The sequence below is a fragment of the Neopelma chrysocephalum genome, unplaced genomic scaffold (assembly GCF_003984885.1).
Source record: "Neopelma chrysocephalum unplaced genomic scaffold, ASM398488v2 Primary Assembly neopelma1_59, whole genome shotgun sequence".
In the NCBI taxonomy this organism is placed as follows: domain Eukaryota; kingdom Metazoa; phylum Chordata; class Aves; order Passeriformes; family Pipridae; genus Neopelma; species Neopelma chrysocephalum.
This window is the reverse complement of record NW_020897714.1, coordinates 20990581-21016361: the sequence shown is the minus strand read 5'-3', so window position 1 is coordinate 21016361 and position 25781 is coordinate 20990581. Positions and strand designations below refer to the sequence as shown.

Genomic DNA, 25781 nt, shown 5'->3' with positions numbered 1-25781 from the left:
CAGCTGGAGCAGCCCGAGCCAGACACCCGGTTCCCGCGGGCCAGGGTGTGAGAGGGAGCGCAGGGTTCGGGTTTGTACCTGGCCGTCTCCTCCCTCACACTAAATACGGCTTTCGGGCTGGTTTGCGGGGAGGGAAAAAAAACTAAAAAACCCAAATGTTTTTTCACGTAGGTGTTCCCCCGGGGCACAGCAGTTTTGGCCCGTGGGGTATTTAGGTACCGCTCTGCTGCAGATGGGATGAGTTTACTCAGCACCAGTCAGGCAGAAGCTGCCCGCACCTCATCGTCGATTGCGTTTCTCAGCATGAGGGAAAGAGCTGTTTGCTGTTCAGGGTGGGAGGACTGGGATCTGGGTACCCTGCTAGGTGGATGGGGGTTTGTGCAGGGGTAGTTTGAAGCTCACACAAGCAGCGGATCGGAGCGGGAATGGGCACCTCTGCCTTTGTTTCATCCTTGTCAGTGCTGGTTTGGGAGGCCAGAGACAGCTTCCCATCCGGGTTTGGCCAAAGCACAAGCACCTAAGCATTGCAGGGCAGGCATGTCCCTCTGCAGAACTCTGTTCAGATTTGCACACTAATAAAGTATTGGGAAAAAAAGGAGGAAGAAGAAAGAGGGTAAGATAACATACCAAAATGAAGTAAGAAAAAAAGTATTTGTAACTATTTCAGTTCAGAGAAATACTGACGAAGATGTTGGAGAATTACACTTACAGGACTTACCCAGAAACATTTTGTAGACAAAACTGTATTTCAAGAGAGTCATGAATCTTAAAAACATTTTTGCATCAATTAAACACCGGAATAAATAATGTCAAGCATGCGTCCCATGTTCTCCCTTGGCTATGTTTGTTACCACCATTATACCATTCCATCAGCTTTTTTTGCTTCCTGGTATCTATCCCCCTTGCCCTCAGCCAGGATGACATTGCCCTTGTCAGAACTCAAGTTACACATTCCAGCAGAAGTGGACATTGTTTAGTCTTCAGAGTCCCATTATTGACTTGATTTGAAGTTCATGCTCAACAAATGGTCTCTCTTGTCCTTTAGTGTTTGTAGTGGACATCAGTTGAAATCAATATGTATCCCTGTGGGGAGAAGAACAGTCATTGACATGCTGTGAATTAAAAATGAAAGTGTTATTTTGTTTAGATGATTTTTTTGTTCATTTGTTTGGTTGGTTTTTTTTAAATTTCAAATCTATCTTGGTGTTTAAGGTCAGAAAAGCTACTGAGAACAGCTGAGCCTTGGAAGTCAGAAGTTTATTATTACACTCCATCCTTTGCAAAAATTTGCAAAAGGGCCCTATCTTTCCCTGGGTGCTATCCCTTTGCACCATGCTAGCGACAGAAGGGACATCTAAAGATCATACAACCTATCCAGAAAAGTTCATCTGAGCTTGAGACAACTAGGCAACCATCACAAGGTGGGATTATTTTTAACCTAATCTGAGCTGCTTAAGAATTAGCCATTTAATCTAAACTTGTCCTTAAAGCTTTCTCCACTGTCTGTGCATACAGAGCAATGAACATGCAAAGAGCAGCTCATCGCAGTCATAAAATCATAGAATGGTTTGGGTTGGAAGGGACCTAAAAGATCATCTTGTTCCAACCCCTTTGCTATGGGCAGGGACACCTTTCACTAGACCAGGTTGCTAAAAGCCCCATCCAGTCTATCTATGAAAAGTGGGAAGAATTGTCTTTCTTCCTATAGACTGTAACACATAGACAGGGATTGGACGTGGAAGCTTCTAGAAGTAGCTCTAAAATAGGAATTCCATTCACATTGGTAGAGCATAGCAATTCTCCTGTGTCCTCTCTCATTCCTAGTTACTGATAAGGAGTCTGCTTAGAGAAAGTAAGGTGGGGAATAGGCACCACAGAACCACTAAAATCCTTCATTCCTAATTAGCCCATAAGACTGCTGGCAATGAGAGCCATTGAAAGCAGTCTCCAAGCAATTATATTTTGTAGGGAATGGCATAGCTGGCTGCTACCAGATATGGGATGAAAAGAAAAATTAAAGACAACCTTTGCATTTCCTTTCCTGAATTGTGTTTTGTGCTTAACCACAAATAAAGATTTAAGACTGTCTCTGCTAAGCTGACAATAACTTTGAGAAGTTGGTAAACAAGTGGAGAAATATAACAAGCTTACCCATTTTCTGGGCGTTCAGTTGTCAGCAATGCCCTTGTACTGACTGATTGTCTAGCAACATTCTGTTTGCTCAGATTAAGGGCTAGATTTGGAGAAAGGTAACCAGAAGGCAAAAAAATATTTTCTGAGAGCTCACTAACTAGTTTTGACTAGCAGCCTCAGTCATTATCACCAATTATTAACAAAATCCAGTCATCCTGGGTGCACAGAATGGAATTCACTCTCATATTTCAACTATTCAACAGGACTGTGTGGATAGCAATAAGTCTAATTTGATGTGATTGGCCAAACTTGAATTAAACCTGTTTTTACACTGAATTGCAACTTGCAAGGCTGAACAAGTTGTGCATTTGATCATTCCATGGTTATATATTCAGTTCTAACTTTTCCTCTCAAAGAAAGATAAATTTGTTTCTAATAGGATTTTACCATTATTACAGATCTCGTTTTAAACCCAGGGCTTTTTACTACTTAAGTAGCTCAAATGCAGCAAATTCCTGGTACAAAAAAGTGAATAAATGCCTAGCCAAAAAAAGGGGGGAAAAAAGAAAAAAACCCCGGGATAACCTTTCATAAAGGAAAATCTTTCACAAGTGCCAAAATCTCACCTGTGCAATTGTAATGTGAGGTCTCGTCAAGGTAACATTGGCCAGATTGGGAAGAGGGAATCCTTTTGACAGTTTGGCTTAAAAAAAAAAAAAAGAGACAGTGATTTATTCATGCATTTTTGCCCTGCAAAAGCACTGTATATCCAGAGACTTGGTCATTGACAACAACTACCTCTTAGTCTTTACAAGCAACTCTGGGAGGTAGATAGGATGCTCATTTACCAATGGGGAAAAAGGATTACAGGTGCTTCTCTCTTGGCAGAGTGTTGCAGCCAAACCAAGGCGTTTCATGTTCAACACATTACATACTCAGTGACTCGTCCCTAATGATCCCTGAGGGATCATTAATACAGCTCTAGCATCATTAGAACCTGTTTGTATCCATTAACTAAGGAAGGTGATGTTCACTCCAGTACAGAGGGCTGGCACAAAGTTATGTCTCCCTCCAGGGCCTTAAATAAGATTTATGAGAGGCAAAAACTCTGTGCTGGTCTAATAAAGGGGAATACATTTCACACATGGTAGCCCCAGGCAGGTGTGCAGATGAGAGAGACATGCTTCTCCCTCATGCATCAGGGCCACCTAGACTGAGGTGAAGGCAGATGAATTATGAGTTCCCAAGTAATTTCTGCTCTTTTTGCAGAATAGTGCCCGTGAAAGGGCGCACCTACACCCCTGCAGATCAATCTCCCCCTTCCACTGCTTACAGGATGATGATCGTTTTCCCCTCTAATGGGAACTGGAAACTTAAGCAGGAAGTCAGTAGGAGTTCCTAGAATCACCCACTCTGCTGGAAGGTTTTAGCTGCTGCTTTGATATACATCCTTACCATTAGCTGATGGAATTACTTCAGTCTGTAAAATGTAAGACAGGATGTTCTCCAGCAGCGAGATCTGCCACAGACAAGAAAACTGAATTAGCCATCACTTCCTGATGATGGTAGAACTGTCGTGCCCTAATCCTGGGTGGAGTTAGTAGACTCATGTTTAACTTTCATCTCTTTTGGCCTCAAAGAGTCATAAACTCAAGTGAACTTTGGTTCTTAAGGCTTTGGAATGATGCAAAGGAAGTGAGATGCAAAATGCAAATGGATTTCAACATGCTTAGCCAACGTCTTCATTTAAAACAGTCTATTTCCTTTATTTGTGAGATAATTTATCACCAATAGCAAAGCAGGACCAGAACAGTTTTAATCCTTTCTTCTCAGCTACTCGGAACTGATTGATTATACTGAGAATAAAATGACTCTCTGCGGAGGCAGGGTTTTCCCCTGCCAAGCTACAACTGCACTATTTCAGGCATCTGAGATAAGTACCTTGGCTCCCCCTCCCTTTTGTAATTCCAAGCATCTGTGATGAGCACCACTGCAGCGCATAGAGTGCCTGTACCTCAGCCATCCGTATGACCATTAGATGGCACACTGCTCTGCTGCCAAAGCTTAGATTACCGCTCCGTGTTTCACCGTGGTGATTCGAGAGATCTCTGCTTTCTGCAGTTTGGGGAACTACAGCATGTCTCATTTGCAGAGCACTAACTTGCCCCCAAGAATATACTTCTAAGTCCACAGAGAGAGGTGGCTGCCAGAAGACAGGAAAAGAGCCATCTGAGAATGAAGCCAAATAATTTAGAAATACAGATAAAATGTACCTGCTTACTCTTTAGCCTTCATATGACTGATATTCTTGGTTTACATTTCCTATAAGCTTCAACTATCCACTTACCTCAATAAAGCCGACATTGGAGTGGGCTAGGGAGAACTGGAGCCTGAGGGAAAGAAGTGAAACAAGATAAGTCACTAAGAAAGGATAAACACAGTTATTCTATTCACGTGCAGTCATTGCTGTAGAGCTCTAGGCCTCAAAAGCATCTGTAAAGAGATTTTTGAAGCAATTTCACGCAATGCATACTGTTGCATGGAGAAAGACGTGCTCTCCTTAGGGCATTGCTGAGCATCTATGCAAAAACATGCTAGAAAGGCTGTAGCCAGCAATGTGAGTGTGCTTCTCCCTCTGTGCTGTGTTTTGGAAATCCTACTGACAATTGATTTAACCAAGGATTTGTAGGATGTCAGGTATTTTGCAAGGATTTTGGTACATTTGCATAATGCTTTGATGTGAGTCTTACCAGGGTGGGGAGAAAAAATGTGTTCATCATATGGTACTGCTGCTGCTGACTTTGTTGCTGCATGTCTCTGTTTCCAAATTGAAATATTTATTCTGTATGTTACTCTTGTATCCAACACAAGATTTCAGAGTTTCCACAGCACCGGCACCCCAGGTCTCAAGGCCAGCTTCCAGCACACTCTGGATTTTTGTCTTTAAAAATTGCTGCAAAAACTGCTAACAGCACTATCCTCCTTAAACTCGTAATATCTCTCTGCCCTTACAAACTCCACGTATTCTTAACCCTATAACTGTCTTCCCGAGGGACTTTTATGAAATTGGGGTCCTAATTCCCAGCTGTGAGGTCCTGGTATACAGAGCTTCTCTCTATAAAGTGTGACATGCTAGATATCTAAATGTCCAAGCCTCTGGTCTCCAGCTTTCTGACCCTTGGAAGTTGCAGGACTTCATTTGGTGAATCTCTGCTCTAAGAATATTGGCATAGGAGACCTGCAGGGGCCCAGTTTCTTTGCTGTGTCCTGGGCTGCTCTGAAGTTCTTTAGTAGCACAGGTGGTCTAGAAAGCAGTGACATCTTGCCAGCTGGAAAATGATGAGGGAAACTGAGATGACTTGTGGTCAACATAACTGCCCTGCACGCTTAATTTATCTAGTTCAGAGGGGAGAGTAGATGTAAAAAGCAGAGAAGTCCAGTGAGACCACGCCCCTGCAGCAATCCACAGCTGGTGGGCAGTCCCTTGGGACATGGCAGTTGTCACAGAGAAGCTTCCTGCCTCCTCTAAACTGTATAAATGCAGCCAGAATTAGAGAATCTAATCCAGATGAATTTACCAGGGAAACATACTCATCTGATCATATGCCTAAACGGCTAATGTTGGGATTGCTAACAGTGTTTTCCAAAGGCCTGGAAATTCTTTCCATCACAGGTTGAATTACCTGTTCAAACATAGTGAGCCCATCAATTTCTGATCAAATATATTCAGAGAAATGCTGCTGTTGGCTGCCTGCAGAATAAAGAAACCATGGGTTACCAGACATAAAAAAAACAGGACTCTTGCTGTGAATTAGTCACAAATACATAAATACCATCCATACCACTTAGCTATGGAAGCTGTTTTAGGTAAATGCAAGGCTGCACCCAATAAATGTCTGTTTGTCTAAATGGCACTGACAAGAGCTGAAATGTGGGTAATGAGCTTTCCCTAATCAAAGACATGAACAAGTTGCCAAGAGGCATGACTCATACCCACAGAACTGTCATTCCAGAGAACAAAACCTAGGTTAGCCAGAGAGTTTTGATTTTTGTCCATCTATAGGAAAATGTTCTCTGCCACAGAAGTTCAGCGAGGCCACACAGTCACCACCTGTGACTAAGGGGAATTTGCATGTTTAAGTACTAGATATTTGGTGTTTTCTTTGTTACTTCTACAAGTTTTAACAGAAGGAAGGAACAAACATATTTAACCCTGAGTTAAATGTCACCTTGTTCTTTGTACTTACTACGTTTATTGTGAACAGCGACTGGGTGGTTGAGTCTGGCAGAACAGCCAACACCTCCATGGAGCCCTGAATCTCTACTGTGAAGGAATCCTGCTCTAAGCTGATGACAGGTATTTCAGTAGCCAGTAGCTTCAACATTACTGGATAGGGTGTAACTGAATATTTGGCTACCTGTAAGATTGCAGGACAAAAAAAGAAAAAATACAGAAATACACTTCTTGTAGAACAGAATACTGCATTGTCTCATTCTTGAAGCAATCATTTTGAAGTAGTTCCTTAAAATGAGATTAAGGATAGCTGCTAACACAAGGTTTGTTCAGGCAAGCAGGAAGTAGAGGTTTTCTGCGGTGATAAATTAACAATCTTGTCCACATAGGAATAAAAATGAGGAATAAAAATTTTTCTATATCACTTTGAGAGAAATTAAATACTGATTTTTGAACAGAAGAGAGAAATAGACCACAAATGTGACATTTAAAGTCACACAATAAAAGAGCTAAGGAGTCATTCACTTTGAAATTCACCTATATCATGAGACAGATTCCTCCTCTGATTCCTCCTCTGGACTGTTCTCTTAGGATCCTGTCTCTTAGGATCCTCACTCTTTGCATTGCCTGAAGAGTTAATAGCCTCACCAAGTTCATTATTCAAAACAGAAGGAGTGGAATATTAGCATCAATGCTCATGGCATTTCATGGAGAAGACCATACAATGAGTGCCCTTGGAGAATTTTATATTTCTGAGGCAGGAACTTAATAACATCTGGGAAGCAAACAAGAATGTGAAGTTCTTTGAACCATTAGTCTGGTTTCATCCAACCTCAGCATTCTTAGCGTAGGGGTTCTTATGCTCATTTTTGATTTCTCATTCTGTTTGAGAAGGCTGGTGGAAGCCATGCATACTCATATTCTCTGTCCTGTTATATTCGTCTCCTCCACCTAAAATAGATGGAAATCCTGTGCATCTGCCTTGTCTGTTCCATAGGATGTAATGTTTCCTCCTCATCTGTTAGCTGGATTTCCTGCACACGGTCTTTCTGCTAGTCAGTCACAGCAAAGCAGTGAAGCAAAGACAATTTATGCAGGTTTGGACAGGAGGAAGGTGTTCTTTCTGAGCTGAGGCCCTTTCAGAAGTCTCTCAAAGCAGGACTCATGACTGAAAGCTTTTCCCTGCATAGAGATAGTTTTAGGTGGGAACAGCTGTGGCTTGGGCACAGTGCCCAGAGTAAAGATTGATGTGCAAGGTTATGGGCCAAGATTATGTTTGGTAATAGTGCAAGTCATTCAACTCATTATGGGGGTGGGAAGGGACAAGGCCCATCTGCTCTTCTGTTATGAGGCATATAAGTACCAGCTTCTCTAGTGCAGGAGCCCTGCTGGCCCTAACAGCCTTTGGGATACACCAGTAGTGAGGTGTCTTGACACCCACACTGGGTGGTTTACTAAGACTTTGTGGAAGTAATGATACTCACCTCAGGAATGATACTGCCAAATATCTCTGTGCTTATATTAAAATAGCTGCAAGTCTGGGAGAAAAAATAAAAGAGAGAAAACAAATGAGTTTGACCTTCATGGTAAGCTTTTCTCTAAATGCATTATTACTCTCATTTCAATAAATCTTTGATTTTGTACCTCTCAGAAATATTCCTAAGAGACTCAGTATACTTTAAAGCTGATTCCCAATAATACATGCTACAATAATTCCTGAGAAAGCAAATGCTTAATGTCATTATAATATGGGCTACAATCTGTAGGTTTTGGGACTTACTGAACCTCCTGCAGTCAGGTAAGCCAAGTCAGGCAGCCTCCATGCACAGCTACTGTACTTTGATAGATGCTTTCCTTCCATGGCCCCTGTAATACTTTTATTCTACGAAGATCCCTCAAAAAACAGCCACTGAGGCTGCAAAATTCCCCAAAGTCAATCCCTTGTCCACGTCAGAGAAGTCTAGGCCTCAAGTCTATAAAAACCTTATTTTTTGTAACAAATTTTTGTGGCTTGCTCAGCTGAACTTGGCACACCTGGCTGTGGCCTGAGACCTCTATATAAAGCATAAATAAAAGAGAATAACAATACCTTTGTATTTATGATCTACTGTCTCAGGACTCTGCAGACCAATTAACAGCTTTATCTGGCTGCACACTGACATCTGGCAGGTCAAAGTTCTATCTGAGCCACTCTGACCCCACTCCTCTCTGTCCTACTCACCTCCTCTGCAATGGTCATGTTGAAGGCCCCTGCGGTGTAGTAAGCAAATGAGGAGGTCTGAAAAAAATACTCAGAGAAGGCCAGGAAGAGCATGGAGTCACTTTGGTCTGTGATAGTGAAGGGAGCTACCACGTATGGAGAGCCAATATAGTTTCCAGCTGGGAAGACTGTGCCCTGAAAGTTATTGTCAGAGATAAAAAAAAGGAGTCAAAATATAACTTTAATATGACTGCAGACAATGAATGCTACTTTCCTGTACTTTGCCCAGGCTGTTCATTTGGTGTATAAATGAGTGCACAGGCTTTGTAGTACACCCTGAAGGCTTGGTGCTTTCAAGCAGGTGGTTAAGGCAAGTTCCAGCATTGGGACACCTTCATAGATGACACCCGAGATCTGTCTTTTGAGATACTGATCACCTCCTGAAGACAATCTCCCATCTCAGAACAAAAACCCTCTAAATTAAGGGTCCATATATTGCATGAAGAGCATGACTAGCGGTCCTCATTTTTGAGAAGCCTTACTTTCTCCTTTCCCCCCATCTACAGGAATTTGAATCTGAGAACTGCTGCTTAGAGCTATCCAATGGTCTCAATTACAAAATGGATTTCTAAAACCAGACATCTTTCTTGGTCAAAATCAGCACCATACTCTACCCAGAAGCAAGTTGGTAACTTGTGCAGACAAAAGAAGACTTGAGAGAAAGGAAGGTTATGTCAGACAAACCTAAAATGCCTATGTTGTCCTCTGTATTACCAATGATACTAGCCAAGACTTGCAGATCTAATGCTTCCAAATGCACACAGATTAAACAAAAAGGTAAAAACTGATTTAAAGTGATGAAGGCACTTAGAGGTTAAAGTTTTTTTATCCCTTTTGTTAGTTCCCTGCCTCTGTTTCATCTCAAATATATTCTGTATGTCTTTACTTTCTCATTCAGCTCTAAATTTCCAGTTGCCTTTTAAGGACTATCAAAATGCTTACGAAATGCTGAATCACAGCTAGTGACCTCCCCATTCAATTCTCACTTGCTGAATTTACCAGTCACTTGCTTCGTGTATTTCCCCCATGTAACTTATGTGGGAGAGTAGCTCTTGTAAACAGCCATGACATTACATCTTTAGTCTGCTCAAGTTCCTGCTTAAAATCTGGTTGCTGCAATACTTGGAAGAATCTGACAGCAGCTGCAGAGCTGGTGTGCTAAGACCAGTGTCCACCATACAGATACTAACTTTTTGTTCCTTTGTGTTTCCACCTCTCTTATTTACCTGCTGACTTGTTTTAATACTTAATTTATAAGATCCTTGTAATGAGACTGTCTTTTCATTCTCCCTTTGTAGAGCACCTAGTGCAAGGCAGCTTAAACTTAATTAAGGATCTTAGATACAGTGATGATGATGACTACCCTCAATCAAATCACCTTACTTAGAATGAAAATGAAGTAATTTTAAAATTAGGAACTAGTCAGATTTTAGTTTCAGTACATAAGGAGACTTTTTCCTTAATTTGAAAGAAACTTCCAGGTCTTCAGACTCAGCAGCACTCCTTGGGCTCCCATGTTTTTTCGAGGGTCTTTAGTCTTCCCATTCAGGAAGCCAGAGGCTGAATTCTTGGTCCTATAGTCTTGTCTTGGTCCTATAGTCTTTTTCTTTTCCTCTCTCATCTGACAGCAGACACATCTAGTTAGTGCAATGTGTAGAAATATTCCCCTGACTGACTGAACAAAGAAGTCCCAGACATTAATCAACAGTGAGAGAAAGATGATGTTGAATATTTTTTTCTTTCCTTTCCTTTTGTCTTTACTTCTAACTTGCTTAGTCAACTTTTACTGCTCTCTATTTTCTATGACTAACTCAACAGCAATTAAAAAAAAGGATGTGGCTTTTAAATAATTCATTTTACAACAAGATTGTTACAAATTATTACAATAACAAATGCAATAATGCTTTGAAACAGCAGTCACAAGTATTGAGGCCATGCTACTGAGAACACAGCTGCGTTGGGCAGGGCACGTCTCCAGGATGAAGGACCACCGCCTCCCTAAGATCCTGCTTTATGGTGAACTTGCCGCCAGCTGCCGCAAGAGAAGAGCCCCGAAGAAAAGATACAAGGACTCCCTGAAACAACATCTCAGCCTTGGCCGTATTGACCACCATAACTGGTCTACTCTGGCCTCCAATTGGGAGGTCTGGAGACACACCATCTATAACGCTGCTGATGCCTTTGAGAACGCACGCAGGATCCCCCTTGAGGAGAAAAGACAACGCAGAAAGAATCGAGCCTTGCAGAATATACCATCTAAGGAGTCTTTCTGCTGTGCCTTTTGCAACCGGACATGCCTATCTTGTATTGGCTTTTTTAGCCACCAACGCACTTGCAACGTGGGTAGAACCCTTCCCAAATCTTCGTTCGCGAAGCCTAGCCATGATGAATGCTTTGAAATGTCTGTCTTAGATACTGAGCCTCTGTGTTCAGAACAGCAATCATGGTCAGCTTAGAAAGTGGATCATGCAGCAATCTTGGCAAACAGCACTACAGGCAATTACTTACCTTTAAGTCCAGGTCAATGAATGGTTGGAATACTGCTGGCAAGCTACTTAAGGAGTAGTCTACTTCAGCGAAATCATCAATCGGCATTACAACTGTAAGGGTGGTAGATAAAGCAAGATACAGAATATTACAAAAAACACAGAAAGAATTTTATGCATACTTATAACTAAGTCAGTTTCTCAAGGAGAATGACACTGATTGCTCCAGAGAGTAGGGAAAAACACAACCAGGGACTTCCTAACATGCATTGTGAACTAAGGCTTGATGTTTCTACTGGAACCTTCTGTAAAGCACTGTCTTTAGTTTGTCTATTGTTTTCTCACTGTGGAAAAGTTTAGTCTAACAAAAAAAGAGGAAATGGCCATCAGTGATTCAGGGCATGAGGAGGCGTTGGGATTTCTTGTCAAGCAGTTCTAAGAGCATCCAGCGTGTCTCCAACTTGCAAATACTTTCCCAGAAAGCAGGGTGCCTGATCTGCTTAGGTACTTGTGTTTTGCACATGGTATCTGATCAACACTTCCCCGGTGTCTTAAAAGCCTGCAAATCTAACCCAGAATAGTTCAAGTGAGAAGCTTTTTTGCCAAGGAGAATTTCCTTTTGCCTTTGGCAAGTCTGATATATAGGCAAGTAAAACTTAAATTTTCAGGCAGGCTAGGAGAGCAGGCTTCAGCTTTTAAAATGCTGTGTGTGCAGGAGGACTTGGAGCATGGGAGGGAAGGGAAAATTGCCTTGGTGTCAGTACGCTGTGGCCTCTAAGTTGCATTTCTAACAACAGAAGTGCACACTGCTGCATTTGCAAGTCAAGAATTGCTACCAAGTCCTTGGCTCTTACAAATATAAATTTCTTGCCCATGTAGCCCTGCTTACTGTTTCTGTAAGCAAGGGAGCAGACAGAGCAGAGGGGCTGATATCACTCCTGGACACATTGCTGACCAGCGGCTGTTAAGGAAGCTGCAGAACTTCACTGATCAGCAGAGAAGAAGCAGAAGGAAAAGGTATCATTACTGACTCACCATTCAGCGATCGGAGGTCTTCATCTATCAACTGGATCCCAGCTCTGATGTTGGGACATGACTGTAATAAAAGCACACTCAAATTATGGCCTGCTTAGCATGGACGTATAAGCACCTCTTACCTGTGTGCTAGTAGATCTTTCTGCTACGTGACATACATTGCAGCATTTGTTTATCAAAACACCTAATCTGTCTTTTCTTCAGCTAACTGGATTCCCAAGGTTTGTGCTTGGTGCAATGTAAGCATATCCTATATCAGAGCTGCAGAAAAGAGGGAAGTTGCCCGAGGCAGCCTGGTGGGGGTGACAAAACCACAGCCTTCAATAGCACAAGGAGACAGATCTCACATTGGTCTCACAGGAGAGATCTCAGAATCATGGACTCATTTAAGTTGGAAAAGACCCTTAAGATCATCAAGTCCACCCATAAATCCCTGTCCTGGGACAGAATCACAGCCATCTCAAGCTCTGTCTCCTCTCAGTGGCCCTGGTCAGGTTGTCATCAGGACTGCTCACTTCTTTAATACAATGAAGTTTAAATATGTCATACTATCAGTTGATGTACTATAATTTCTCTGTGCATAACCCAGTATATGTTTTGTCTGACAAGTATAAAAATATCCCATACTCCATGATGCCTGTAGGTACACAGGCAGAGACTTATTCTACATTGGAATGGGAAAATAACTACATTTTCCAGCCCTACAGCTGCCCTGGTTGAACTAGCTATGGACTAGTCAGTATCTTGGCCATGAACTTTATCTGGAAGCATTTCTGGCTGGCAAAATGTTGCCTGTGCTGAGCAGACTTGAATAGGTCTATTACAGAATTATTTTTCTAGTTTTACTTTACCAAGTTCACAGCAGTGACTCGTGAATGTTACGCTCCTTACAACCCTCCCCTACACAATGTGAAAGGCTTACATTAGTGACCAAGCTCCTGTGAATAGGTTTCTTCAGATACTTGATAAAGAAGTTATGCAGGAAGCTAGAGGGAAGGAAGAAAGCAATTAATGGGTCAAGTACCACGGTCATTAACAGGAGATCAGCTATGTCTGTGGAACCCTAATTTAATGTCCTCTGAGTGTGATATTCTAGTACACAAGAGAGCTTTCTGAAATGTAAAAACTATCAGAGAGCCACTATTTAAAAGGAGATAACTTCAGCATCTCAGCAATTAGCCAGGGTTAATTAATCTGTATGAAAAAAGCAGTTCTTCATAGTACCACCATCATATATGTATAAACACAGAACAAGTAAGTAGTGTCTGCACTAGGAACTGATACAAGTAAAAACAAACAAACAAAACAAACCCAGGAGACAAAAGTGGTATTCAGACAGTGAGAGAAGTACAAGGAAGCAATGAAATATTGTTGCATGTATCCAGAGGCTTAACAGACAGTAGTCTGGTTCTGTTCAATTTTGATAGCATTGTGACTGGGGGAGTGAAACACAGTCCAAGCATGTAACTTCTACTTAAAGCTGAAGATTAGAGCAGAATTTTGAAAGAAGTGGGTGCTGAAGAAGCACAAGGGATTGTTTGATTCTGTCTTTATGTTCTACCATGCGCAAAAACAAGTATAAATATCAATGTTGGCCATTTTAACACTGTATTAGGTCCCCAGTTCTCACCTGTAGTGTCTATAGATACCTAAAAGCAATTCTGGGTGCCCTGTTTCATGAAGTTGTCTCTCTGCTATTCATTGACGCTTATTTTCTCCCAGAGTTTATACAGATCTCTTCCACTTACCCGCTTTTTCCATTCAGCTTGATATCTATTTCACCAGAAGTTGTCCGGCAGCTGGTAAGGGATATTGATGTAGGACCTGTATTATCCCGGGGTGTTGAAAAGATTGCAGTGACAAACACCTTTGAAATGTGCACTGTGCTTCTTCCACTGTCTTTGCTGCATTAAGTAAAAATAAATAAAATACTGAAAAAAACCCCCACCTCTTCACTATGGACTTACCTGGCAGTCTGGACCGGTGGCTGTTCCTGGTCACTGCCATTAACCTGCTCTGCTTTGCCTACCTTGGGCACTTGCCAGTGAGGGCACTGTCCCTCCTACTGTGCCATCACCCTCAGCTCCCGGGTCCCCTCCCCTTGAAAGCAGCCAACCCCACTGTCCCTGTGAGCATATCACTTCTCACAGTGAGAAGTGCATATCAGTTCTGTAATTCAGTCAGTTTAGCAATATAGGTAATGTGACTTGTGGAGAAGGGAAGAGGGATTTATTTCCTCTGAAACAGCATGGGACTAGGAAGGTATGGACATGGCTCTAAGGATATTGCCATTTGCTCATCCATTTTCCATCAGCTTTTGAACTATATCTCCTGGAGGCATAGCAGAAGGTTTCTAACAGTGTAACTGCACTGGGAGGTTTTATTATACTGGACTGTGACCCACCACTCTACGGTTTTTCTAAATGTGTCATTAGCTGGCAGGCTGGATAATGACAGCGTTCATCCAGAGTAGCAGTCCTATATTATTCACAGCAGTGCTTCTCAGCCACGGGCTCTTTATCAGTGCTCATGTCTGAGGGAGCTGTCTCCCACTAGCAGACCTGTTGAGAAGAACCAGTCTGTGCTTCTGGGTTACTGCTGCCAGCTGATAAAGAGTACCTTTGCCGTGAAGAGGTCACAAGAAAAACTAAACTTTGCATTTTTATCTTTATATGAAGGAAAAATCCCAGGACACATTTAACTGTACGTACAACATCCAGGTCCTTATGTTCCAGTTCATGTCGATGGTTAGAGAAGCATTTCCTATCACCAGTTTTATCCCAGACTCAGGTAGGAGGGAGATGGAAGCACTGGGTAATTCAACAGCAGTGACATGTATTCTAGAGCATGAGACAGATAAGGGAGAAGAAAAAGAAAAGTTTGTATTTCATGAGTCAGAATGAACACACAATCAGAGTTAAATTTCAGTCAAACATAAATTGCCCCTGGAGAGAATACTTACCCAGAGATGTTGTATTTGACATTACCAAGCCCAAATTTCTCATGGCCAGTCAAATCAGGGAAACGCTCCTTTTCCATATTCTGCTTCAGGATTTCCAGCCCAACCTCCTTGGCTACAGGAAAACAATGATCAGTTCAGTTGCCTTTGATACTGCCTGGGAGTTTATAGTTATGTGTTTCTGGCTCAGGAGATGGGATGGACACAGAGTCAGGAGGAAGAAGATATCTCACGTGAGATCCAGTAGTGTTATTTCTGATCTCACTCCTAGTCATGGCAGGAGCTGAACTGATTCAATATCTTAAATTTTTCCTTTATAGCCTGTGATCAGGTCATTTTCTTCCACTGCCCTCACTGTCCTATGTCTCTCATATCAGGATTCAGTGCAATACCACCAGCAGCTCCTGAAAACATCACACATACCATACTCCAAGCCCTTCTGGGTGATCCTCACTTTGAGTCCAGGGTTGGCATTGAATTGCCCACTGAGCAAACTTAAGAGAAGGAGAGAACAGCAAATCTTCAGCATCTTCCTCATTTTTTACAGGACCTGTTAATAAATATAATGATAGCAAAGTTCATGCTATGTCACTTGTGGTTGTACTCCCTTCCCCTCCACCCTAGACACCAGCTTTCCCTCTAGAGTGGAGAAACTGGAAAGCTCAGCAACCGTGGAAGAGAGGACCCATTCTGCACAGACTGTTACAAAAACAGAGCTCCATGGGGTAGAGGAGAAAAGTCAGCCTATTCACTGTCATAGAGACTGGGAAAAGCACTTGGGATACATCCATCCAGACAAACCCTGTCGAAAGCGACGTGACATTGAATTTTTAGGTTGTCATTTCCCCTCCCACCTCTAGCTAGCGAAATAAGTAGCCTATTTTTTCCAAAATATGTAACGCTCTCAGCGCCTCTTGGTGATTCAGCAGACATCACTGCATCTTAGCACTTTGGAAAACCTGATCAGCTCACTTAATTACAGGCACAGATACCCCCACTTCTGGAGCTACTTATTAAGATCTTAGTCACAATTTTGAGCAATGCCTTATGTTCCCTCCTGACAGTCAACAAAAGTAAATGATTTGGTGCCAGCAGACAATGTTTTCATATTCCCTAGACCACATGTTAATAAATGCGTTAAGTTTTATCCAGAAACTCTCTGTGCAAACTCCATGGTCCAACAGATGTTTGGTTTTGCTTATTTGCTGTTTCATTACCAGAAGTAATAATACACCTCAAACCTCTAAAATATTTTCAGTTATGATAACAATTTAAGCAAACTGCAAAATTATAACATTGACTTAAATTTTTATAAGAGTTCAAGCAATCCCACAGAACACCTTTGCCTCTTAGTATGATAGTATTTTCTTTTTAATTTTAACTGACTTTTATTGAGAGATGAAAGAAACACACTTCATGTGTGGAATCCAAAGGTGAAAGAAATACAGTCCATGTATAGAACAAAAACAAAGTACTGGAAGGAAATGTGTTTTTAACATAGGCATAGTTCTCAAATCATAAAATCTCAACATTTAACCAGATTTAGCTACATCTATCTCTGCCCAACAAAGCCCCTCCTCAACAAAGCATAATCACAACACATTTATTTTCATACCTCTCCTCTGAAGACTGAAGAGAAGACTCTTACTGTACCAGACCACAGGACTGAGGACCATGCAGGGAGAATCATCTGCCACCACAACCCCGTCTTTTAAAGGAAAGAGCTGTGAGCTTTAAGACAGCCAATTGCTACCATCTTCAGCAGTATCACACAGGGAGTGGCCTCTCTGATAATCACAGCCCAAACTATTTTGGGTGTCCCAGGTTAAATCTATCAAATTTCATTTAGGGATAAGCAGGGGGCAATGTGAACTGTTGGATGGGGGTGCTCAGGCACTGGGGTTCTGAGTTTGGGATGGCATGCTGCCTTTGTGGCAGACTATTTCAGCACTGGCTTTTCAGATGGACCTGAGAGGAAACCCCAGTGAGAATGCCACTAATTCCGAAAAACAGGCACTTGAATTCCAGTAATTCCAAAGGATAGACACTCATAGCCAGGTCTGTATTTTGAAAGAAATAAATTAATGTGCAATCACTGTGAAGAACAGATGGAAAACAAGGCCCATCTGTCTGAAATTGCTCAGGATACAGAAAACCACAAACCATATAAGATTTATGTTATAGCATATGTATATACACACAGACACTATATGTGCATTTATGGTGCAAATATATAGTATCAAGTCCTTGTAGTCAATATTTTCTATTTCTTGTCCTTGTTTATCCAGTTAACTGGTACTTCAGCTAACCAGCACTCCTTGGCTTGTCAAGGAGGTGATTTAATCAATTAGCTTGCATGTCCAAGCAAATTCCCTCTGGCATGAAGCACTTTGCTGGACAATCTGAGTCACTTCATTGTGCAATCCATGAATAGAAAAGGTAGAGACACTTGTCAGTCAGTCAACAGATACTCCCATTTACACAGATTTAACATTCACTGCAGGGAGTCACATGCATAATAATTTCATTATTTATATCTCTGGCAACTGATGATGAATATCATTTGCACCATCAGTTACATAAACCTCTACAAGTTCTTTTGGCGCAAGTTCTGCAGTTCCTATAAAGCAAGGGAAAGTTCCATTGTTTCCATCTACACAGATCTCCAAGATGTACAAACAACTGAATTGTCTGAAAACTACGTCAGCTTATCCTCATCATATCCTTCTAACATGTTATGATTCTTCTAATAGAGTAAGATAAGATTTTTAGCAAAAGTTAACAAAAACACACTAAGGCTTCCAGAACAGTTCCATCATTTCTTTCTACAAGTATAGGAATAAAAGGCAACTATCTACTTACAGACACATTCAGATAGCACATTCAAATACACTATAAATTGCTTCTACATCCAAACTTTTCACCCTTCAAGGTGTAACAAAGAGCCTCTAAGAGGAGTGTTTTATTTCAGCTTTCTCTAAATTTTCTTTGATGTGCATGATAAAGGGGATATAGATTTCAACCCTTTTTACCCAATACACAAGAAACCAGATGAAGTTATCAGTATGGCAATACTACAAACTTGTTCCTATATCTCTGCAGATCACTGGTTTTGCATGCTTCCTACCCCTGCCTCTGGCTCAGTGCTCCAGTGGTCCCTTTTCCCTGCTCCCCAATTCTGCCTTTTCTCCATGCTCTCTATTCTGCAGCAAATTGATGAACATGAATCATTTCCATGGTTCTATCAATCAGGAGACACCAGCAGATCAAAAATTGTATAGTGACTTCTAGGTAAGTATAGGATGATACAGGGGGAAATGTTGGTTTATGTGATATCCTCTTTAGTCCTCAGAGAAATTACTACATCTCTTACTTTGTGAACAGCCAGAGGACTAGAGCTTAAGAGACAGTGTTGTGCTAAGCCATGACTCTGGCCTGAAAAGGTCCATTGAGCCATGGTATTTGGTCAGTCCTGAAGCGTGTCCCCCTTTGGAAGAGAAAATATATAGACACCAGGGCTTCAGTTTTCTTTTTCCCCTGTATCTCATGAATTGTCCTCCAAATAGACAGAACAAATTTCCTGATATCAGTGAGGGACACCAAACTAATTAAAAATCTTCATTTCTTTTGAGTTCTTCTTCTTCCATTCTTTTTCTAGTCACTCTTCACCTACCACAGGATACAATGAATCAGATGCTGTGACTTACTACTGTTTGGTTTCAGGATGCTTTTTTTTAGTAAAAAACTATATCAGCCAGCTAGATAAATAAACTGATTCAGCTAAAACTATGGAAGCCACATTTCTGTCCCAAGCTGGAACTGAACTTTCTGTGATGAGATATTTGCAGACTAGTTTTTCTTTTCACACACGTTTAATATCTCCTGGTTGAGTGTCTCTGATGACACTGACATAAGACAAAATAAAGCTACCAGCTCCATTATTTGGAGATTGATACCCTCGAAGAGGTACAGCGACTCACAAACAAGGAACAACTGCTGGATGATATAGAAGCCAAGGACAGCCTTGGCTGCAGTGAGCATGAAACTGTGGATTTTCAGATCCTGAGAGGAGCAGCAAGACAAAGAACAGAATTACAACCATAGACTTCAGATGAGAAGATTACAGGGACCTGCTTGGCAGGATATGTGGGAAATTGCCCTGGAGAGCAGAGGCCAAGAAGAGCTGGCTAATCTTCAAGGGCAGCCGCCTCAGAGCATACGAATAGTCCATTACAATGTTCAGACAGTTGAGCAATTGTGGCAGAAAGCCACGATGGATGAACTTGGAGCTCCTGAGTGAGCTCAAACATAAAAAGGAAGCATACAGAAGATGGAAATCGAGACCAGATACTTGGAAGGAACACAAAGATCTTGTTTGCACATATAGGAATAAAGTCAGGAAAGCCAAAGTGCAACAGGAAAGGTTTCCCTAAGTACATTTATAGCAGAAGATGGGCTTATTGCTCAGTAAGATGGGGGACTAGTGACAAAAGATACAGAAAAGGCTGCTTTTACTAGCAAGGCTTGTCCTCTGGACTGCACCAGCAGGTGCAGGTTCTTGAGGAGGCTTGAGAATGTGAACTACAAGGAGAGTCTGAGAGATTAGGCCTGTTCAGCTTGGAGAAGAGAGGGCTTGAAAGGCCATTTTGTTGCCTGCAATGTTTTGATCAGAGACTACAGAGAAAATGGAGTCAGTCTCATTTTGGAAGTGTGTGGTGAAAGTACAAAAGGCCACAGAACAAGTTGGAACATGGGAAATGCTGATTTGATATTAGGAAAAAAAATTATTCTGAAGGGAGTTAAACAGTGGAACAGATTGCCTGGAGAGACTGTGGAATCTCCATCCTTGAAGGCGTTCAAGTCTTGACTGGACACAGTGCTCAATAACCTCATATAATTAGTCCTGTTTTGAGCCAGTGTCTGGACTAGATTATATGATTCTGTAACTATATGGCAATTAACTGGATTTTATACATTTCTTCCCACTCTTGGTATCCAGTTACAAAGGGACAAATTGTGAAACGCTTACAAAGAATAAGATCTCACTCCATACATAAAATTTTGCTAACGCTAATGGAGATAAATTGAACAATGCAAGAACTTGTTCCTAAAATTAACAAAATGTGGTGTCTATAACTCTACTGAAAGGAACCAGTTGCTGCTTCGGATCAGACTGCAACAAGTTTTCCAGAGCATCAATAACAGTTAGCTACACTCACTGTACTAAAAACCAACACATTCACTTTGTGAAAAATGCTTAAAAAGTTTTACTAAAACACTAAAAATAGTGATGAAAAGCCATGCTTCTAATGTTACAGCATCTACTCCCTACGAGCCAACAGAAGGAAAACTACATTTTTCTCTTATTATTCTTTAGAAGAAAAAGGACATCAGGAGTGGCTGTGGAGGTCCTCATCTTCCCTGTCCTCTGGTTGGTAGTGAACATCAGTGGAAATAACCATATAACCCTGAGGAAAGAAAAACACGTAAAATTACTTTAAATTTCAGACATATATTCAGGGACACTACTCTGGGATTAGATCCCATGGTAAGCCCCTCAGCAGGGCAGGGGACAAGAGGCTTTGTGCCTCCCGAACTTTAGTTAACTTTAGGGTAGGAATGGGCTTTGATGTAGGTTAACACTCCAGAAGGCTGAGTGACACTTACCAGAGACACTCAGGTTGCCTGTGAGCCTTCCTAGAGAAAGGTCAGAGGAGCAAGGACTCACACACTCAATGCTCCTAAGGGGATAGCAGCGCTGTCCTTGTCATGTCCCCATGCTGGCACACCCCAAAGGGCTAGTGGACCCTTTGCAATCTATAACTGCTGGGGTAGGGGGCTCATTTTGGATCCAGAGTTTGCACGTTATATCTAATGCATAGTGAAAGCTTTACTAATAACATTTAGATTTACCCAACACAGGAAAACACACAAATATGCAGGCCTGAAACAGAAGCAATATTCTATAAAAGAAATTTGGCTTCTTACCTGATTCATTTTTATTGCAGGTCCAGTCAGGCTAGTGTGGGTCAAGTTAAGAAGAGGAAATCCTTTTCCTAGTTTATCTTTGGAAAGGACAAATATAAATACATTTGAATGTAATAATAAAATGCACTTCAGAAGCATCCTTCTCAAGGAACTCAATGTGTTTGCAAAATCCCTTCAATTAGCCATCCTTGAGCCTCTCAAGGGAGCAAAAAACCCTGTGAAAAAGTTGCATCTAAACCTCTTACAATCTCTCATTTCTCTGACACTGCCTTTGTTCCTCTCCAGTTATCTGCCCCTCAAGATCTGGTTTCTGCTGTTTCCCACTCTGCGTTACTCTCCATCTTCCTTTCAATTTCTTCTCTACTTGATCCTCTCATCCTTTTGGCTCCTCTTATTCTCATCTATCCCTACTTTCCTGGATCAAGCCCCGGGTGTATTCCTATTTGCTTTTCCAAACATCTAACATGCATCCTGCCCTTTCATTCTCTTTTCTTTCTCCTCATTGGTAGCTCACTTTTTTTGTCAGCAGTCTCCTCACCTCTGTTCATGTGAGAGGCACCTTCTGCATTCTTCCACCCGCTTCTTTCCACCATCATCCCTTTCTTCATCATCCCTCATTACCTGTCTCCTACTGAACTGATTTCTACTCTGTCTGGCCTGTGGCAGCAGGTGAAGCACAAAGGCAGAGAGGTGATAAAGTCAGAGATGTTAACCCAAGGCCCAAAGGTGCAAATGTGCTTCTGCACTTCCTCACTTTGGGCCATTCTCTGCTCATGGCTTGACTCTCTGTCAGGACAAGACTCAAACATGTCTCAGCTCTGCTGCCACACTGCATTCAGTGAAAATGAAACCCAAGCCCAGTGTTTGAAAGGGAGCCAAGACTTGCTCTGTCCCAGCCCCTGATCTACATAGCTGAATGACCAGGATCAAAGTCCAGCACAGAGTAAACCTGTCCTGGTGTCACCAAATGAACAGAAAACCTCACACAACAGTCTCTTTAAAGCTGGGCACTTCTTTTTATGGTTTCAGTCTTGCTTTCCCCCCAGCTGTGCTCAGGAACTGGCCACAGTCCTTACCATTGATTACTGGGATTACTACTCTCCGTAAAGCATACGACAGAAAATTCTCCACCACTGACTTCTGCTGTGTGGGGAAAAGCACATTTTGGTGATTATTGCCTGATGCCTATGGGTTTGCAGCTTGACAAGGAAGATGAGTGTTAGAACTAAAGTGACACACAAAAAGATCAGAACAGAGCTTGGCAGAGAAAATCTCAGGCAAAAAAAATGATATGTTTTAGTTTAAGTTGCAAAGAGATGTCCATTTTCTCACAATGAGTTAAATTGAAAGGGTTTTTTTTCCTGCATGTTAAATACCTGGGTCGAACCTTAACTTTAGGAATTAAATATGTTCGACCTCATTTCATCTGGCAGACTCAGTTGTCATATGTGAACTGTTCTCTGGGTGGCAAGAACTGCCCTGTCCTGAAGCTCTGTCTTACGCCACTGTGATTAGTCTCTTCCTCCCTTCATTTAAAGGTACTGGTTGGGCTGAGCTGCTGCAGAGTCTCTCTGATCATTTCTCAATCTACAGTGAAGGATCTAAGTAGTGGCATCATGTTTCTTTTATTCCCTTTTCTTTTTAATCCTGTTTTTATGCTATTTGGTTGAAGTAATTTAAGATAATTTACAATATGGAGCTTGAACCTGACTTTGTATTCACTTCAACTGCTGCACATACTCAGTCCAGCTGTGACTGCTGCCTGAACCCAGGCAGACTCCATAACATTTTGAGCCTCTGATGAAAAAATAAAAGAACACGCTAAGAGATATTTCCTCTTACTGGAAAGAAAAAGAAAAACATAGCATATACTATTTCAAAACAGAAAGAGCAGTGGCAGATGATGTCCCCAAGACAGACCAATAGTTGTTCAGCAGCAAGTTCAGAAGTATTTCTTTTATCTCTGAAGGGGTCAGCTACTTATTCCAGGCACTGAAACCATCAACTTACCTCAGGGAAGCCAAGACTGGAGTGCAGTAGGGAGAACTGGAACCTGAAGAGAAGAAGTAAAAGAAGAGGATTCACTATAAAAGATGAAAGTACAACTTATGCACACTGCTTGAAGATTTGTTTGTGGAAATTCATACTGATTTCACACTGATTCACACATTTAACTTTGCCAAAGACTCTGATTCCCAACAACTTTTAACTAAAACTGGCACAACTACAAATGAGTATAGAATCACTGGGATCTTTCTGGTACTAATCTCCTCTTATAGTCATGTGTAGTTCTGGGCTGTAACTGTAAGACTTGGGAAATCAATTTTTCCTGGAATTGCTATTTCTCCAATGGCTGAACTACACATTCCTCAAATATGCATTATGATTTGAATTAACTCATATCCTTTCCTAACTTTTTCCACTAATGCCTGTAATGCATCCTCAGATCATTGTAAACATAATCCTGGGGAAAAACAAAATTTTGAAGAATAGAAGAACACATTCTTGTGTTAAAAGCTCTGAGTGGCACCATTACTTCTTAAACTTATACTGACAGACCCTGATCATTTTAAGTCCTCTTTTCCCATTAAAAAGGTCCAGTGACAAAAACTAAGAAAAGGCTGCTTATATTTTTCTTTAATGAAATTGTAATAGATTAAAAAATATCATATATTCTGGAATTCAACTTGGAGTATAGAGCTAACAAGAAGAGACACTGCTGTGGGCATGTGGGCTACCTCTCTGAAAGTCTGCGCTTCTGTCCACCTGGTGCACTTATGGAGAAAGAGGCCGTAAACCCAGCCCAGCTCAAAGTGCTAATAAAATTTTTCTAAGACAGCTGAGAAAAACCATAAATGTAAGTAAACACAAAACGAGCAGATCTAAGAAAAAAATCTAAAAAGCATTGATTCAAACTACAAACACCTTTCCAGTCTCATTTGTTTGATGGCATGGTGTCTGCTGCTTTAGTGTGTGCTGTGCAGTCTCATTTTTTTCTTCCCTTCATGTGAAGGCATACAGAGAGCTAGTGACAGTGGTCCTGTGCAGGGTTTGCACTCCAGCAGTTCTGTTTATGATGCTCAGACTTGGCATGGCAGCAACATTTAGTGGGTTTTAGATAAACTACTCCAACATCAGCGCAGACTGAAACAGATGCCTTTAAGATAACCAATACATTGAACGTTGTCATCTGGAAAGGTATTTATACCTACAGAAAGGGGAAGTATCACAAGAGACATGGTTGTTCCACAGTATTGTTATATTTCATCTGAAAGATTTAAACCAACCAGTTGAAAGTATCTTAAGAGTTCTTGTCAGAAAGAAGGTAACTAATTTTCTTTTTGTCATGGTGAAACAACCACTGTCAGGCTGACACAGTGAGTTCTGTTGTGTCCTAATGTTGGGATCATTGATGTTGCTTCCTGAATTTTTCTTGGTTACCTCTTCAGAAGTAATGAGATAATCAACTTCTGTTTGTTTATTGTCAAATTGGCTCTGGTACTGGCTGTCTGCAGGGAAAAAAACAAAACAGTCTCGTGTGACTGTATACACAGATAGATACTGTCTTAGATACAGGCACAAATGTAATTGCTTTTTTGATTGAAAACACAATGTCTAAACTTTTTATGTGGTCAATACATGTAGATAGTGAAAGCATTTGTGAATTTGCCGATTTCTGCCAGCAACCGAGATTGTGTGAGCAAAATGATAACAGTGCCCTGATTGCCTCCTTATCATTAGGATCATTTAAGTCCTTGCATGGCTGACCTAATTGGTTCACTTGCAACCTCATGAAAAGATGTCTGGGGACACACTGAAATGACTTTATAACAAAGATGTTAGGAAGACTGGGCAGACAATAACATTTTTATATATTACAATTTATTCTTGAATAATTGTATTGAATAATCACTCAACCTCCCATATGGAAAAAAGGGCTTTCCTAAGTAGGTCTCTGCACCTGCCTGTTAAATTCATTAAATTCTACAGTATGTGGTGCATGTTTGCTCCCTCTGAAATGCAACAGAACAGTATGCATATTTGTGGCAGACCGGTATATGCTATTTTATGCTGATCTCTATGATTTTCAAAGGACCTTGAAGATTACTCTGTGATTTGTTCAGCCCCAGCACTGAATATTATCTTCTAGCTCATTTTACTTACTAGATTCCCTTTAAAGATGTGCTGGGTGGTTGAATTTGGCAGAGCAGCAAACACTTCTACAAAGCCAGTGATCTGTAGGACACATCTGTCTGTGTTTAAACTGACTGCAGGAGGTAATGTGGCCATCAGCTTCAGCAGCACTGGGCATGCTGCTGCCTGACTCAGAGACATCTGTGGAGGTTCAAGGAGGAAAAAACCTTAGAGTGCAGAGTTAAGCTTTTCTTAAGCCACAGTTTCTGTAGCTGCTTCATAATCAGGTGTTGTATACCAATCCTCTTGTAATTAACCAGTATTAAATATACTTCATTTTAGTTACACCAACTGAAATGACAAATTTAGCATTGCATATACTTTGAGTTTCAGAAATGATAAAACAAACGGTGAAGTTTTAAACCCACTGATATTAAACATCTATAATGAAGCAATTTAGAGGTTGTTCCTGAAAAATGTATTTCAAGAGGAGGAGATTAGCATGTTAAAAAAATGAGGGAAATGAGTGATTCCAGTAAAAAGAAAAATAAA

General features: G+C 41.2%; 2 protein-coding genes across 7 annotated transcripts in view; both read right to left on the bottom strand.

Annotated features, from left to right (window-relative positions):
* Window positions 1-972: 972 nt before the first annotated feature.
* On the bottom strand, window positions 973-15672 carry LOC113966105 (BPI fold-containing family C protein-like). The gene is made up of 15 exons (XM_027680385.1): window positions 15531-15672; window positions 15111-15222; window positions 14860-14988; window positions 13897-14052; window positions 13071-13134; window positions 12149-12209; window positions 11136-11227; window positions 8589-8762; window positions 7852-7905; window positions 6381-6551; window positions 5817-5884; window positions 4481-4523; window positions 3589-3652; window positions 2760-2836; window positions 973-1083 (listed from the first exon to the last, which is right to left on the bottom strand). Exons 1-15 carry the CDS (start codon window positions 15643-15645, stop codon window positions 1042-1044), a joined length of 1422 nt encoding a protein of 473 aa, XP_027536186.1. The 5' UTR covers window positions 15646-15672; the 3' UTR covers window positions 973-1041.
* Window positions 15673-16750: 1078 nt separating this feature from the next.
* LOC113966107 (BPI fold-containing family C protein-like) overlaps window positions 16751-25781 on the bottom strand; it is a 29010-nt gene continuing 19979 nt past the window's right edge. For 5 of the 6 annotated variants that reach the window (XM_027680387.1, XM_027680389.1, XM_027680390.1 and 2 more), the window contains 6 exons: window positions 25260-25430; window positions 24537-24604; window positions 23106-23148; window positions 22172-22238; window positions 21096-21172; window positions 19051-20575 (listed from right to left, as the gene is read on the bottom strand). In XM_027680387.1, coding sequence (XP_027536188.1) covers window positions 20498-20575; window positions 21096-21172; window positions 22172-22238; window positions 23106-23148; window positions 24537-24604; window positions 25260-25430 — 504 coding nt within the window. In that variant the 3' untranslated portion in view covers window positions 19051-20497. Of the gene's footprint in view, window positions 16816-19050; window positions 20576-21095; window positions 21173-22171; window positions 22239-23105; window positions 23149-24536; window positions 24605-25259; window positions 25431-25781 lie in introns of those variants that run through there. The other variant, XM_027680388.1, reaches the window with a different exon arrangement.